General features: G+C 41.3%; 1 protein-coding gene across 2 annotated transcripts in view; it reads right to left on the bottom strand.

Annotated features, from left to right (window-relative positions):
• Positions 1 to 15,504, bottom strand: part of mmp16a (matrix metallopeptidase 16a (membrane-inserted)) — a 35,916-nt gene extending 20,412 nt beyond the window's left edge. The window contains exons 1-5 of one of the 2 annotated variants that reach the window (XM_086020816.1): positions 15,004 to 15,504; positions 6,206 to 6,354; positions 4,859 to 4,873; positions 4,335 to 4,457; positions 665 to 969 (exon numbers count right to left, since the gene is read on the bottom strand). In XM_086020816.1, coding sequence (XP_085876942.1) covers positions 665 to 969; positions 4,335 to 4,457; positions 4,859 to 4,873; positions 6,206 to 6,354; positions 15,004 to 15,129 — 718 coding nt within the window. In that variant the 5' untranslated portion in view covers positions 15,130 to 15,504. The remainder of the gene's footprint in view (positions 1 to 664; positions 970 to 4,334; positions 4,458 to 4,858; positions 4,874 to 6,205; positions 6,355 to 15,003) is intronic. The other variant, XM_086020817.1, reaches the window with a different exon arrangement.
• Between the last annotated feature and the right edge of the window lie 648 nt (positions 15,505 to 16,152).

Raw genomic sequence — 16,152 nt, 5'->3', positions numbered from 1 at the left:
AACGTCCTTGCTTCTTCAGTCACATCGTGCTCAACTCATCTCCCGTTCTCACTTCTCGCCCCTTTCCTCGAATCTTTTTTTTTTTTTTTTTTTTTTACCACTTGCTATGGAGCTTCCTCAGCTTCTCCCTCTTTTGTGAGTTCTCGAATCTCTAATATTTGTCTTGAGAAACGGTGGCATTCCTTCCTTCCCTTTGCCTCTCTTACCTCTGATGCCTTTTTCTTCAAAGTCGCTGGCACTTTCTTGCTTATTTTCTAAATCTAATTTGTCTTCGGCACTCTATGGCTCAGTAGTCTGTGTCATTGTTTTGACTCATGACTCAGTAACCAGAATGATGATTCCGCCTCGAGTCGTCTCTGTGGACCACAGGGAAGACTTGCGCCTTTGGATTTAATGAGAAAATTCAGTGCTGCAAACATCTCTCCGTTTGAGAGATATTGTGAATGCATTTCACTTTCCCGTTACTTATACCTGTTAATCTACTCTTTGGCACAAATTCATTGCCCAATAACAGCCTGCACATTTGGAAGGTAGTTAACTTGGCACCTGCTTTCCACTAATTTACTGACACATGCAGACATACATATGGCTCAAACCATAAACACGAAAACAAACGCACACCAACCAATATATTTTCTTTATTAGGACGCAAAGCAACACTCACCATCATGGTTGGGGTTGCCCAATGTCCATGGCTCATCCGAGTCAAAGTGTGTGTCTCCTCCAATTCCTGGCCCCGGGAAGTAGGCATGGGCGAGGAAGCCACCCTCGCCGTCAAATGGTGAGCTGTCACCATGGAAACCTGAGGCAAAGATGATTGTGATGTCCACGTCTTTCTTGGTGCGCTCCAGTTCACTGTATGGCACAGCCTCGAAGCGCAGCGGGGTCACGTTTTGCCAAACGTCAAAGGCTCGCCGGATGGCGTCATGGGTCTCCTCAGCACCGACTTTGGGGGTCACGTTCTTTATGCTGCACAGATACAACACACAAAATGGAAGAGTTACATTCGGTGTACTATCCATTCAAACATCTTCTATATGGCTTATCCACATTTGGGTATGCTGGAGCCTTTCCCAGCTGACTTTGGACAAGAGGCGAGGTACACTCTCGACTGGTCGCCGGGCAGTGAACCGGTACTACGAATTGAGAAGCATTCGGCGGGACGATTTCACTTTGACAACATCAAATCGGCGACGGTATTCTATCCGTCTCTCCCTCCACTGTTTATATTTTTCGAACCTCAATTTGGCTGCATCTCGCAACATAGAAGGTGACAATAGAGACGTTCTATTCTATTTGGTTCACTCTTTCTGTACACTTTGCTGTCCTTGCTGTTGTTGTTTTTTGTGCTCTATAAACAAGTTGAGTTGAGCCGTGCCAGTCTACGTACAAACGCATCTGCATGTACTGTGGAACGGTGAACGGCTCACGAAATAGCATATGGTACTTTGATCGCTTTGCCAATACTTGGATAACTGGAGCAATTAGAGAGCTAATATGTCATAAACGGTAATCTGATGTCATTCCAGGAGACAGCGATTGTATTTTGAAGAGTTTGATGCTGTCAATGTTATCGCTATGCATTAGCACGTCTTTTCCGGAGTGTTGTTGCCATGAATTGACAAAACGTTTTCAGTTGACAGCTGAATACATTTAATGTGGAATAAATGACTCAAGTACACAGAGTACCCACACAGCAATAATACAAAGTTAAAAATACGATTCTGCCATTTCTGCTTATTGAGGCTTGCTTACACACATTGCACAATTTGTGAGCGAGGGCAGCTGAGTCCACCCTGCCAGCTCTAATACGTTGCAGGTGTGGAGAGGATTGGACAATTTTCTACCTCGCAAATCTACTTTCTAATTAAGGCTTATCAACAGCCCGCTGCCTTCTGAAAGCCCAAGTCTGGTTAGTCATGGAAGGGAAAACCGCTCTCGGATTTCTATGCTCTGAAAATATTTGCCATGGTATTAAAATTTGGTTTCGCTCTGGTTTAGTTGCCAACAGCTTACGAGAAGATATGTCTGCCTGATGTTGTAGCTGAACATGACTCAAATATTGTTTTGTTTTTGTTGTTGTTGTTTTTTGTTTTTTGTTTTTTTTAATGACATTTTAAAAGCACCGGTATAATCGGCGATTACCGCAGAGCGAGGAATGCCAGTAAACGCTTGGATTGGGAAGTCACTAACGCCTTGCCATTTCAGGAGGCATCGCAGCGGTATTGATTGAAGATGTATATGTAACTTCATTAAAGAATGAAAGCTGGGAAGCGGAGCCACATTGCATCCCCATTTCAAGGACAAAGAAGTAGTTGAGTGCAAGCCTTTCCTAAAACACAAGCAGCTGCTAATTGACAAATGAAAGTATTCAACCCCTTCTAAGGCCATTTCAAATATTTACCTCCATGTTGTGAGGTGATAATTACTCTGGATGCATCTCTTGCGCTATAATAGTACTTGCATGCAGGGAAAACAGTCGGGATGCCAAAGCTAATTAGGGCCTCCCAACAGCACATACTGTATGCGGCTAGGTGGAAACGAGCACACACTGGGCGGCCTTGCATTAATTATGCCTTTTCAAATCCCAGCTTTGTTTATTAATGATTATTTAACGAGTTGGAAAGCGAAAGATGGATATTTTAAGGGGGTGACATGAGCGTGACCAAAGCTGGAATCAAACCAACAGCGCAGCAGATTTAGACAGCTGGAAGGACATTAAAGATTCAGTTGCGGGGACGTGTCTTTCGATTTTGGGGCGCGATTTAGCTAAATGAACTGTAAAACCGTATTGATCAACTGTGTTTATTTAGAGTTTTTCCATCTAAATTGGATATTTTACGGTTAGGACTTTGTATATAATCTTTTCATTTTCTTCTGCTACTATGAAACATTTAATAGGTATTGCTGTCAATTTTTAGATCCTCAAAGTGCTTGTTTTTGGATGTGACCTTTAAAGGTTCAGTAAAATTGATCTAAAATAGATCAGTTGCAATTCATCGTATTTATTTATTCAATTTGTACCGGCTGGGTCAGGCCAGCGTCAGTGAACTTCGGCTGGCCCTACACACAGTCACATAATGCAAAATCACTACACGTCACAATAATGGAAAGGGAAGAACACAAAATCTCCATTTCACAGGTAAAGCTTGTCGTGTAATAAGCAGCCAAATAACAAGAAAAAAAAACCCAGTTGTCTTTTATTTACTGTGTCACCTTCCTTTTGTGGATTTATTGGTAGGTTACCCTGGTTTTGAAAATGTATGTTGTGAACGCCGCCATGATTTGCCAATCTGAAACTTTATGTGAGGACTGCACTGCTTGGTGGCAAACGCTTTTCCCGCTGCCAAAGGTAGAAGACGAAATGGAAATTTCACCGCATTCACGACTCCCGTTGCAGCAGTTTGACAGCTCGAGGCAAAGCTGACTAAGCCAAGCACACAGCCATATAGAGCCCTTACGAATATGCGCGCAAGAGCAAATACACTCTCAAAATCCTTCGATCCCATTACATAACCATACTCGCTCTCTCCAACTTTCCACTGGGGGGTTCCTCCTCTCCTTGCTCATCTCTTTCGGCTGCCGGTTCTCTTTACTCGCTTCGTCCCCTTCATCTCCACATAACTACTACCTTTATTGAGCCTGACCACTTGCCTCTCAGGCTGAACTGCCACAGATTTGTAAAAGAGGAACGATCCAAAATTTGTCCTGATCGTTGCGCGTATCGATCTTTAACAGGCAGGAAACTTCAGTTTCGTTTATTAAAACAGAGAGTTCGCTCACTTTCTTCTCCTTGTCCTGTCAATGTTTATGTTATTATCAACAAAAATATGACAAAATCACTGTTTGCATGGTATTAGTTAAAGCAAACTTTTTTTGGTTTATTCTTGTGACTTAGATGATCGAACCACATTTTATGACCAATTTATGCAGAAATATAAGAAATTCAATTCAATTCACCATTGACATACTTTTCCCTCCCACTGTAGCAGGGGCCCGGCAGTTCTGCTATGACTGATATGCAGTCCCAAAACAGATGCATGGCTAATTTAATATTTCACACGCATTTATCCTCAAAGTAGACAAAAGACAACATGTAAGGATTGCCCCATAAAACATGAAACCAGAGAGCAAGCCACATTAGAGATAAAAGCGATTTTACAAATTGCGGGCTAGCAAAACCAAAGTAAATCTCAGCTTAAAGCAACACTGAACTTATGATGACCCGCATGTTTTCCATCACATATTATCCGCCACAATCAGATATTCTTTTGCACTACAGGCAAGAATTTGGAAGGGAATTTTCGTGCAGAAAAATGTTAAAAGGCACTCACCTGTATGTGATATGTTTGTGTTGCCACTTTTGTCCCGTTAGGGCGTACCGCCGTTTCCTGACGCTGAATTTTGATACGCCTGCTATCTGGTCAGGAACCCCGCATCTGGGCTTCTTCATCCATCTGCAGGAGACATGAGAGGAGCACTGTTACCAATCAAACATTTAGGATCCAATGGCATTTGTGACCCAAAAAATCGTATTGTGTTGGATTGAGCATTTGTTTACATTTGACTAGCAGAGGGTTGCTCAACATCTCAAAGACGTTTTATGAGAACACAAGCTACTCTAGCTATAGTGCAAGCGCAACACTCGATTTTGACTCAACTAATCCCAAAAAAAAGTGGCAGAAGTCTCAATGATTAAATGACAGATTATTATAATAAGAGAATACGTGAATACACAACACGAAAAGCTTTTATTTAGAGGGCTCAACACAACGTGCACGTCTCTCTCATCCGACACATTTCCTTAGTATTGCATTATCGAATCGATACACATATTACACTCAAGAGGGAACCTCACCTTAGCGTGTTACTGCTGCATAGGGAGAAGCAATGGGGAAATAGGAAAAAAAAACAAAAAAAAACAGGCACACCGTTAGCTGATCACATTTCACCCTGTTTCAGTCCATTGGTTAGATAGCAGTCACTCGGCTGGCGGACACATTACAACGTTACAGTTCAGTGGCCAAATTGAGCTCATTGCCATTTGTAGCACGGATGGCATTTCAGCGTTGCTGGGGACAAATGTCAGCGAACACTGTTTTAGTTACGTGCAGGTAAAAAGTCATCTTGCAAAGTCTGAAGGAACGATGATGACTTTCAAAAGAAGATTTATTCAAATAACAACCATCACTTTGATTTCTACCACACGTGATAGTGTTTGTGTATGTTTTTACATGCAGTGTTGTTGGACGTTTTTCTTTTTTTTTTTTAAGCAAAACATAGTCCTTCACTGCCAATTAGATGTTCATCCAGTCATAGTACTCGAAACAAACAAATCACAGATGTTCCGTTTCAATAATTGTAGCCACATTGAAACAGTATGTTGTTGTTTTTTTGACAGCCTGAAGCTGAAAATAATGTCCACGTGCTTCTTTTCCAAATACATATATACAGCGGCATTTTGATTTGATTCAAAAACTCAAGTGTCTTATCAATCGTAAAACATCCCTTTGATCATATCAAAATGACCCACATAAGACAACTTGGTGTTCCTTGTGCCTTGCAAAGTAATTGCACTTGCCACCTGAATGCAAATCAGAGGATTAGGAGATAACTTGTCTCCCACGGGTGCCCCAATCACCAACATGTGAATCTTGTGAAACAATAAGTGACTGTTGCACCGACAGTACTTTGGAGGGATTTTGTACCTCATCTGCAAGTTATTTTTTCTTTGTGACTTCTCTTGCTGTTTGATCGAAAGGACCATATGCTGTATAATGGGACATTTCACAGTGTTAAAACCATGAAACATAGTAAATAAGAAAAAAAGGTACCTAAATAAAAGAAATGAAATAACTATCGCAGCTAATTTGATATTATTACAGACCAGTGGCGGACAGTCTATCACTGAAGGTATCTCACTGGTGGACTGACGACGGTTAAAATAACGATGACGGAGACACGGACTGACAACTGAGCCATTTGCGTGAAATGTCAAAAAATAAACAATTATGATACGGTAATGGCCCCATAAAATCCCCACTTTAACTTTTCACGGAAATGTATCCGAAACTTTCTGGAAATTTACCAGAAACGTTCCATCCTTTGTAACCCTTCACGCAATTTTTTTTCTTAAACTTTAAACTTTGTGTTTTTATATGGATGCAGCTGATTTTGAGGGAATTTCTAAGCATGCGTAACTCACTCTATGGTGGTGCTGTCCAGAGTTCCTGTAACATTGAGGCCGTAGCGGCGCTGCATGGCAGCGATAGCGGACTGCATGACTCGGGCAGAACGTAGCACTGACATTCTGGGGTCTGCAGGAGGGAGGTAGCCATACCTTTGGAGCCATGTCTATGAACAAAGAAGCACAAATTAGGGAGGGCAGAGAGTGGGAGACATCACACATCATGGTCTGATTAAGGGTTTTTCAAATCAGAGGCTAATCGAGGTTAACAGCTTCGTGATTGAGGAATAGTCCTGTACGAGGAGTACAATTAAAAAATTGTGAACATGCTTGTACAGCAAAAACAGAATCCCTTGAACGGGGAAATTATTATATTTGCTTTCGGTCAAAATGGCAGAAATGTCTGCATTGAAAACAATGATTTGAAGATTTGGTAATGAATTTCCAATGAACCGATTAAATCCAGTTAACTGTCTCCTTATATCATATACTGTGGACTTACTTAACCGTTATCAATAAATAAATATTGATTTTACATTCCACATCGCATTGTTATAAGATCAGAAAAGCGCAGACCAGTTGGCTCTTTTGCAGGAAATGTTCATGATAAAAGTGAAATCGGTAGAGAAAAAAAAAAAAAAAAAGAGAATCTATGTCAGGTTTACAGAGCAGAATGCAGTCTTTTATCGTGTTGTTTGGCTTGTCAGGAAAAGAAATTGCCATAATAGAGCTCTCAGTGTCCCCATAAAATCCTGCCAAAGGGAATCACTGCTCAGATCATGGGAGGAAGGGGGTCGGTTGGGCTTTCCCACGGAAGAGCTTTAGGGATTTGGCTCATCCCAGACGCTCTGTATTCCTCATCATCAAAATAGTCAACAGAACAGCCGACGTCTGCGTTTTGTGACACAAATAAAACCTACCGATAAAAATAACCAATGTATTGTACGCATTTGAAGTGTGTGGACATGGAAACATAAACACGCCAATTGAGACTGGGAATCAAAAGCCTAATAAACTGTCTGGCAGCAAATTTCCTCAATTAGCCTTCACGCTGGCCAGCCCTTTAGCGAAACACGAGTACTATTCTACAATGGAATACAATATCGTTAGGCTGTTTACAGTTATTTGGAGTGTACTACATACAATGAGATTTTCTAAACAGGAATGGACGCGTAGCCCGGCAGTGAGGAAGCGGTATTTATCCGGTGAAGGTCAAACTATCATTCAACGGAGTAAATGTGAGTTCATGACTGTATAAACAGAAACATCAGCCTTGTGTCACATTGTAAAACAGAAAATGCCTACGAGGGAAATCATTTAATTTAAATAGCAGAACTCACGTAAAAAGGTAAAAGTACCAAGGAGTTTAATCACCAATATGCATCCAGTATTTACTTTGCAACCTCATCACGATCAAATTAAATTGTTGGAAAAGTGCAAATACTACAATTAGAGAAGTTATTACATGAACGTATTCAATCCACCAAATCCTTCCCAAACTAGAAGTTAAAATCTCAAGTACGTACCGGTATATCAAAAGGAGTTCAATAATTTGTGGAGTGAAGAGAAAAGGGTAATATAAAGACCAATATGTCCCCAATTTATTCAGATGGTCCCAAAGCATTGAGAGCTTCCATAAAGCTTGACAGCATCTCTTAAGTTCACTCAAAAAATATACATAATTGTTTCCAGTGCTCTCAGATCTCATTTTGTAACATCACTTTAGTCTCTACTGCTCTTCATTTTACTTCTAATGCATACTTTCCCCTTTTCATGTCCTGTAATCATCTGTTCTTCCTTGGCGTCGCCTCTTTGAAATCACAGCCACATTTGGCTTTTCCCTAACCACTGCCTCAGTGAAATATCAAGAGACGGAATAAAAGGCAAGGCAAAACCAATCAAACGAAAAAAAAAAAAAAAAACACACACACAAGGCTGTTTTTCCTTTGCCAATTTTAAATAATCAATTCATTCATTTATCCATTTTCTACCCCATCTTGTGATGTTAATAACGCTCGTCACTCATGGGGTAATTGTAGGTTGGTGAGAGGGGGGGAAAAAAAAGATATTCTTTTAAGTAAGCAGATTGTCAGGGTACTTTGCAGTAGCACCAATCAGGTGTATTAGAGGAAGTTCCAGTCGTGTAGAATTAACTTTGGAAATGTGGCTTTGGATAGCAAATGGTGAACATGAAAATGCAAACCAAAAGAAATTCAAAGCCTACACAAAAATGCATTTACTTACAAAATTGGAATTATAGTTAATTCATCCCAAGTCTGACTAAAAAAAAAAAACATGGCTGCTTTAGCTGTCAGTCTTTTTATAGTCGCCCAACTTTCGTTAGTAATCGTCAATTCCAAAGATATTTGGCTTACTCGGGTCCAAGGTTGCTTTGCTTCTAGCCTTCATTGCCATCTGTCTGACTGCCTTAATAAATAGTCTGTTGAGTTCATTCTTTAATTATTTCCTCTGTTGTAGTTCTTTCATTGATTCACTCTCCGTGCCGATTTGAGGATCCCTGAAAGAAGTCGGCAGCAGCTCGACAGCCTCCTTATTCAATGAAATGGACATTCCTCTTAGCTCTATCTATACAAATGGTCAGAGAAAGGATCAAGTCGCACATGTGCAGGTCTTAAGTGTCAAGTTATAACCTCCAAGACACAAACAAGCCCAAACAGGCATTTTGTCTTGGGTAAGTCAATTCAAGTCAAGTCCTGTAATAAGTCAAGTCCCTTATCGATGCAGTCATAAAGTCAGGAAACCAATATGGTCAAATCAGGACATTATTGGCCTATTTTGCTCCCATTGATCTATTTGTCAAAAAATCATTCAAATTCTTAATCAATTACCCATACTGAACCAAAACTTTGACCAAAACCATGATTTAATCAAAGAAAATCAACGTCCTCAGGACTCACACTTCTCTTTTGCAGTCATGAGATTAGAATTTCCCTTCCGCTCTTTTAAAGAGAGCGATAAAGCATAGCTATGTCTAAAATGTCTGAATTGCATCAGTGCCTATTTCTGGGTTGTCTACACTTGCTTCCTCTCCACTGAGAAGCAGAATTCAGTCAGGATTTGAGAAGAGTTCAGCCTCGCCTCACTCCTCTGTATTTTCAACCGGACTGTTTTTTGTTCTCGACTGTTACACAATGAGGAAAAAAAAAAAAAAAGCTTGTGGTTTTAAAAATAACAGTATATTGCGTTCATACGGAAAACACTACACTCATTATCTCAGCGCTAACAAGAGCCGTACAAGACTAAACAGCCAACAGAGTCAAAAGACGAAATCTGGCTTTTATACTGTCATCTTGCTTTATGCTGCCAAAACAGCAACACTTCAAAATAGCAGGGAAATATTCACGTTGAAAAGAAGCGCTGAGCATTGTACTGACAGGCTCTCAGATCCTATGTCCCTTCCGGGAGCTTGACAAAGAGACTGAGCTGATGTGAACCCCAGACCGACACTTCCTCTCAAGTTCGGGCCGCACCTTGCAAGCAGAAGGTGGCCTAATTGCGACGATGGGTGCCATCAAAAGGCCAACGTGTAAGTCGACGGAATTACTCCATTATGGATGAAGTGCATGTCAGAGAGCCCAGCTGGCATTGCAGCACATTCAGAGCATGTGGCGACTGTTGATGTTGCCACTTCCGACGGATCAGCTGACATGAGTCTGGTCCCTCAGGTCACAGGGACAGCAAGTGATGTTTTGCTTCAGCCCACATCTGCGTGTGAGTTAAGACCGTGACAGATGAACTTAACTGAAAACAGGATAGGATCAAAGTGACTTTTATTATTATATTGAGTTATTGCTCTATTTTTACAGTGTGCTGACTTGATCAATCCGAATCCCCCTCTCTTCTTCCACCATGCAGCAAATAAGAATGTTGCTACCATGAGGACCTCAGTAGGCGTAGTTGCCAGTCAATTTTGGAGGGAAAAGAATTGCTAGAAGGGTCGGAAGAGTCGCTAAATATTGCGACAATATTGCTGCATTGGCAACACTAAACAGACACGTTTTGCTTGTTTGTGCATATGAAAATAAAGCACCACATTTAAAATAAAACTACTGGATATTTGTGACTTTTTTCATTTGTTTTACTTCATTAGAACTGTGAGGGCCCTACTCTTTCGTGGTATGTCCCGTTTTTTGGAGTTTATGATTTTTTCAGTCGATTTATCGGGAAGTACGGATGCTAGCCGGTAAGTGGGCTCTTCGTACAGGTGAGGCATTGGAACATAACCCAGGCCCCCTAGCAAAGCGTGCCAGATCTGACCACTCTAAATTATTCATCACGCCAACAACCACTGGTGAGTGTGCCAGGGTTGTCAAGGAAACCACAGCCTTCCTGCCCACACCAGTGACCGCAAACCCACACGTAAACACAGAATGTAACTGCTCTATTCCTCCTGAAATTCCTTTTAAAAAGCAAACAGGAGTTTAAACAAAACTACAAGCGGAGGTTTGTGATGTGATGCACTGTGGGCATTGCAAATTTGAAAACGGTAAATATTCACCTTCTGGTGCCCCAATACACACGTTCACAAGAGCACACACACACACGCACACAATTCTTGATGCATGCCATGCTTACCTCAGTGGCCCCATTAGGGCAAAATGTCACAAAAATGTCACCCACAAATGTCACAGTCTGATCCAACATACTGATCAGTGGTTGGTACCTTTTGTGAGGGTGGGGGGGATTATTCTTTTGGGGTCTTCTTCAGGATTTGAACTAAAACAAGTTAGAAATATGACTGCTACTTTCAAAACCGCTGCAAAAAGAAAGTCAGGGATATGCCCTTTTCACCCAACCATTCTGGTATCATCTCGTGTTTTGGGTGCGCGATGCTAATTATTTAGCTTCTCTGTAAACTGGACCAAAAGGATGAGTGTCGAACTGGTCACCCATAGATAGAATAGAAACACAACATCAACAACATATAGAGAGGGGAGGGGGGGGGGGGCTCGTATGTGTGTCAGACAGATGCTATGAATCAACACAGGTGTTGTATAAGTCTCTGGGTGAGACATATGGGGCCAACAGACTCACACAGACACCCCAGTTGCTATTAAATCTGCTCTTACAAAAGCCAAATGATGCACAGCACTGACAAAAATATATATCTAGGTCAGAAACAGTTAAGACCTCAATCCGACATCTCAATAAGAAAATGCAATTGCTAAGACTATTTTACAACAATTTAGGAGTCTCTTTGACTACGGTATATTTAAGATTTTAAAAAGCCCAGCAGCAGATAGAAGTGATGAAGTGATGTTACTTGGTATGTTACTTGGTATGTTTTTGATGGAGCAAACAGACTGCGGTATGTGAAGCAGCGAACAATATTTCGACATGATGTCAACACGTTGCCACCACATAAGCACAGAGTGCAATTAGCAGAGTAATTAACTGTGCTTTTGTGCGCGTGTGTGTTGTGGTGCTAAACTTCAGTGAAAGCTAGCGCGACAGTGTTGCCCGTTAAATCCCGCCCTTTTTGATGCTGCTCTTTCCTCCGGGCATTGTTATTCTGATCTGCTACTGAAGCGGGAGTTTTAAATGTTAATTTTTCACAAAGTTCAAAGAATTTTTGTCACATGTCTATTCGCTAGTATCAACTTCTTGGAAAACCTAATGTAGAGATGTTACACTGTGATTTTTTTTTTTCCCCCTTAACAATCTCTTTGGATTCAAACGCAACCCATAATTCACAAGGAGATAAGAGGAAGGAATATGTGCGACCATGCCAATTTAATAACTTTCTTTTCAGGAGATGGCTTTGGCTGCTTGAAGAAAAGCCGGGGAGCTTTCAGATGTATTGAGGCGTGAGCATGGATCAGCATATCTATAGTGCTGGAGTGATTTGTAACAAGTATTAATTATTATTTTTTATCAAGCAGTAACAGGCCGCACCTTCTGTGCAAATCCAAATTAAAGGAGGAAAGAAAGGAAAAATATTCATGGAGAACAAAAGGCAAGGCAGCCAATTTTACCGTGTCATAAAATCCAGGAAGTCAGCCAAGCCGAACAGTAACTCCTTTTAACGGAGCAGCAATTGAGCAAGTTCAGCTCATAGCCTCTACATCAAACCATATTTGTTATTTAGAGGGAATACCCTTCTACCTACCTATAAAACCTGCCACGACTGGAGGTCGAACATAGTAAAGACACACACAGGAAAATTCCACACCGAGCACTTTCCGGAAGAATCACAGTCAGTCATCCTTATTGTGGCTGTAAATCGCCTTCTGATTGCAGGATTGCATTCCTCAATGGGGCTTTTCGGTGTGCGACAAGTGAGGGGCAAAGCCCTTCCTGAACGTTAGCAGGTTTGGCAGATGAGCGCACCCAGGTTTGAATATGCCAAATGTGCAATTCATTTTACACGTTAGGACCCAAACACTGAAAATACTGGGAGGAGTATCTGCAAAAAGACTCATTTAGCACGCACGATGTGATAACCCCGACACAGATTGCGCTCTTTAAATCCAGCACCCGACAAACAGGTGTAATGATGACTGACGATGAGGTGACTGAAAGCAAGCACAAAAACACTTATTTAAATACTGCTGGGGTTTTTTTTCCCACCTGCCGCCAAATCTACCACAATCTTGAAACGAGAAACGCCGACCAACAGCGCAGCAATCTTGTATCCACTATGGAGAAAATCAAATTAAGAATCAAGAATGCTGCCTGCAGGATGTGGATGTCATTCAAACTTCCTATGGCTGACAACATGCTGGTCTTTAGAATCAACAGCATCGCTTCTGGTTGCAACCAAGTAAAGCCAAATAAATAGAATAATCAAGTATCTCCTGTTAAAAAAAAAAAAAAAAAAAAAAAAAAAAAAAAAGAGTACAATAGAACAAATAAGATCAGAGCAGATGCTAATAGAAATCACGGCATTACCTAGCCGTAAACCAGTCACTTTCATTTTACGTTGGTTAAATCTTAAAAGAGAGAAAGTGCTACATCTTTGTCTAGAATAATTCGTGTTTACTCGGTGAAGAAACAGTGTAAATTCAGGGCGGTGGTGTCGCCCGTCCTTTTTTTTTTTTTTTTTTATTGTGAGCGTTTAACTTGATAACCTGCAGCATCTGGACTAAATCTAATGCCTGCCTCTCAGCAGAAGACGACTGTGGCATGCCAAACTTGCAAATCACGCGGACGTGTTGATGCACTACTTGAATGAGCGTCAGCGGACGTGCCAAGATGTCCGTGTGAATGTATGTCTGTGAAGCCAAGGCCGATTTGTAAATAGACTAATGGATCTCTACGAGGGGGGAAAAAAAACACACTAGCTACTCCAAGGAGGAAATAAGTATTGGCTCGAAATATCTCGCATGGATCAACTTTTGAAAAATAAAACAAAGTACATGGATTTTTAACGAAAAATGCTGATTCAGAGTTAATGTTTATCGCCACGTGTAAGCAGGGAAGTGTTTTACACGCCATTAAAAGTTACACATCACATTAATGATATGTCAGGACGAATGGGTGCGCAGCGTTTCTGGAGGTGCGTTTCAAGTGTTCGAAGCAAAAATGTTACTCTTTCGCCCATGTCATCATGAAAAGCTGTGGCAGTATCATGAAAAAACTACGATACGAGCATGCGCAGAACAAGCAGACACACAGCCAAATAAAGTTTAAAAAAAGACACTGCATGACGAAATAAATATTGACGAAATTGTGGGACAATATCATTGCGGTCATTGCAATATCTTTACAGTCCAAGTACACAAAAAACACTCACACTTGATCCATCTGAACCTTTGCTCAGACACTTAATGTGACTAAGAATAATACGGCTGGGCATCAAAATTCATGTTAGGTTATACTGCACTAAGACCTCACTTTCTAAATGAATCAAGCTAATCGATAAGCATGGTATGCATCTTGCAAAGATGCAATGATTAGGGAATGATGGACACGTGGAATGCAGAATGATAGCACTTACCTAGTGTCCAATATCATTTCAAATCAAATTCTCCACACTACTTAGGTGGCATATTTGGATGGTAAGCTGTATGAAGGAACACGGTTAACTGAAGGTATTTCACTGCATTCATATCGCATATTATTTGGGGGTGAGTGAATTTTTCACAATCAAACATTTATCACCCATAAATCCATCCAGCGATTTTCTATAGGCTTACAAACAACCATTCAGTCACACCTATGGACAATTTACAGTAGTCTTCAGTTAAGATAACATGCATGTGTTGGGATAATGGGGTTAAAAAAAACAAAAAAAATCCATGCACGATCTGAACCCAGAACTGTGAAGCAGACATAAATCAGATCAAAACAGTCTTGAGACATCAGTGGAAGATGATAGCACTTACTAAGCATACAATTAGGTTGCTCTGATGTCATCACTATGCTGCTCAAAGCCTGGTATGACAATTGTATTAAATGTCATTTATTTCTTAATGCAATCCTTTCCCGCTGCTCAGGTTGATTTTTGAGTTTAATATCAATTTCTAGTACGAAAAATCATATCATGCCGGGATACTGATTATATCCAAACACTATTATTTTTATGGTGTGAAAGGCTCTTAGAATTTAGGACTGGGTAACAGTAAGATCATTTTCATCATCATATTCAGCTCAGAAGTGCAAAAACAGGATGATCTCTCGCACAAAGAGCCCATTGTTGACACAAACACAATGAAGCGTGTGTTAAATGCACGCGAAAGCAGACAAAAGTTGCTGATTTGGACCATGAGGTGAATAATGACCGTGCTGTTGTCATATATTTTTACGATTATTCTTTTGTTGTTGTTGACATCAGGTGATGTCCCGTTTCTTACCTCCACGCTGAACGGCTGCTCCTCTCCGTTCACGACACATAAAATCCACAGCAACAACTGAAGGCAGATCGTCCCCATACAGCAGCTACCGAGACATCTCCTTCTGCGCACCGCCAATAAAACCATAGTGAGCGCCGCCGCTGGTCGCTTATTGTCTCGGTTCAAGTTTGACTCACGCTCGCTACAAACAAGCCGGAGGTGGGAGTCATAAATCCTCAGACTGCTTGCAGCAACATTGTTGACGTATCGGGGAGGGAAGGTGGAGGACAAGCAGCGAGTTCGGTCAACAGACCACACCGCGTTCTCGGGAGGAGGTTCCCTTAACCTGGAGGGGCGGGGTGGGTGGTGGGCTAAGCTGTTAACGACTGCCAGCCGCCTCCCGGTGTCGCCGTCCCCGGATCAGTCCTCCGGTGTCTCGGCTGTTGTTCCAAGCCTCCAGACTCTTTTCTGCCTGGCGCGGCATAGCTGCTGGTTTTCAATTGCGCTTCCCACCCGGTGCGCATGCGCGGCTCTGGCAGCTATGAGCGCCCCCCACGCCCCCCACATCCAAATCGTGTTAAACGTCCAAAAAACACTCCTGACAGATAAGCGTGTCAGTTGGTGCGCGTGAGGTTGTTTTGCTCACACCGTCACGCGCAGTGTTCACTGTGACAAGAGGACTTTTTACCTTACTTACCCAGCACTTTACCGCAGCCACAGTTTTTTTTCCCCAATAGCACATAATACAACAGGAATACTGTTTTTTATGATAAAAAAGTGACATATTCATGATTTAAAATGTATATATTTTTATGTTTCATGTTTCTATTCAAAAGTGTGTGTCCATTTCATATGTGTGGTTGATGTACTGTTTTGATTCTTGCCATTTCCATTTAGATCTTATTAATGGCCACTAGAGGGCATTAAGTGGCGCTTTTTAATTCGGGCAACTCTTCCTAACTCAAAAGATTCTCACCACCCCCGTATAATAAGCATGATGGGATTACCAGTGGCGGTTCTAGACCAATTTTACTAAAGGAGTCCAGCAGGGGCCAGGGGTTTGTCAGAGAGTGGCTCATTCAACAAGCTTCTCAAGAAAACCAAGCAAGCCCAGAAAAATAGCCTATTAATGTTATTTATATACAGAGTTGCTGGAATGTTCTATATTCC

The sequence above is a fragment of the Filicampus tigris genome, chromosome 21 (assembly GCF_054856515.1).
Source record: "Filicampus tigris isolate MCC_2025a chromosome 21, RoL_Ftig_1.0, whole genome shotgun sequence".
Lineage (NCBI taxonomy): Eukaryota > Metazoa > Chordata > Actinopteri > Syngnathiformes > Syngnathidae > Filicampus > Filicampus tigris.
Note: the sequence above shows the minus strand (reverse complement) of the source record. Positions and strands in the feature narration are given on the sequence as shown.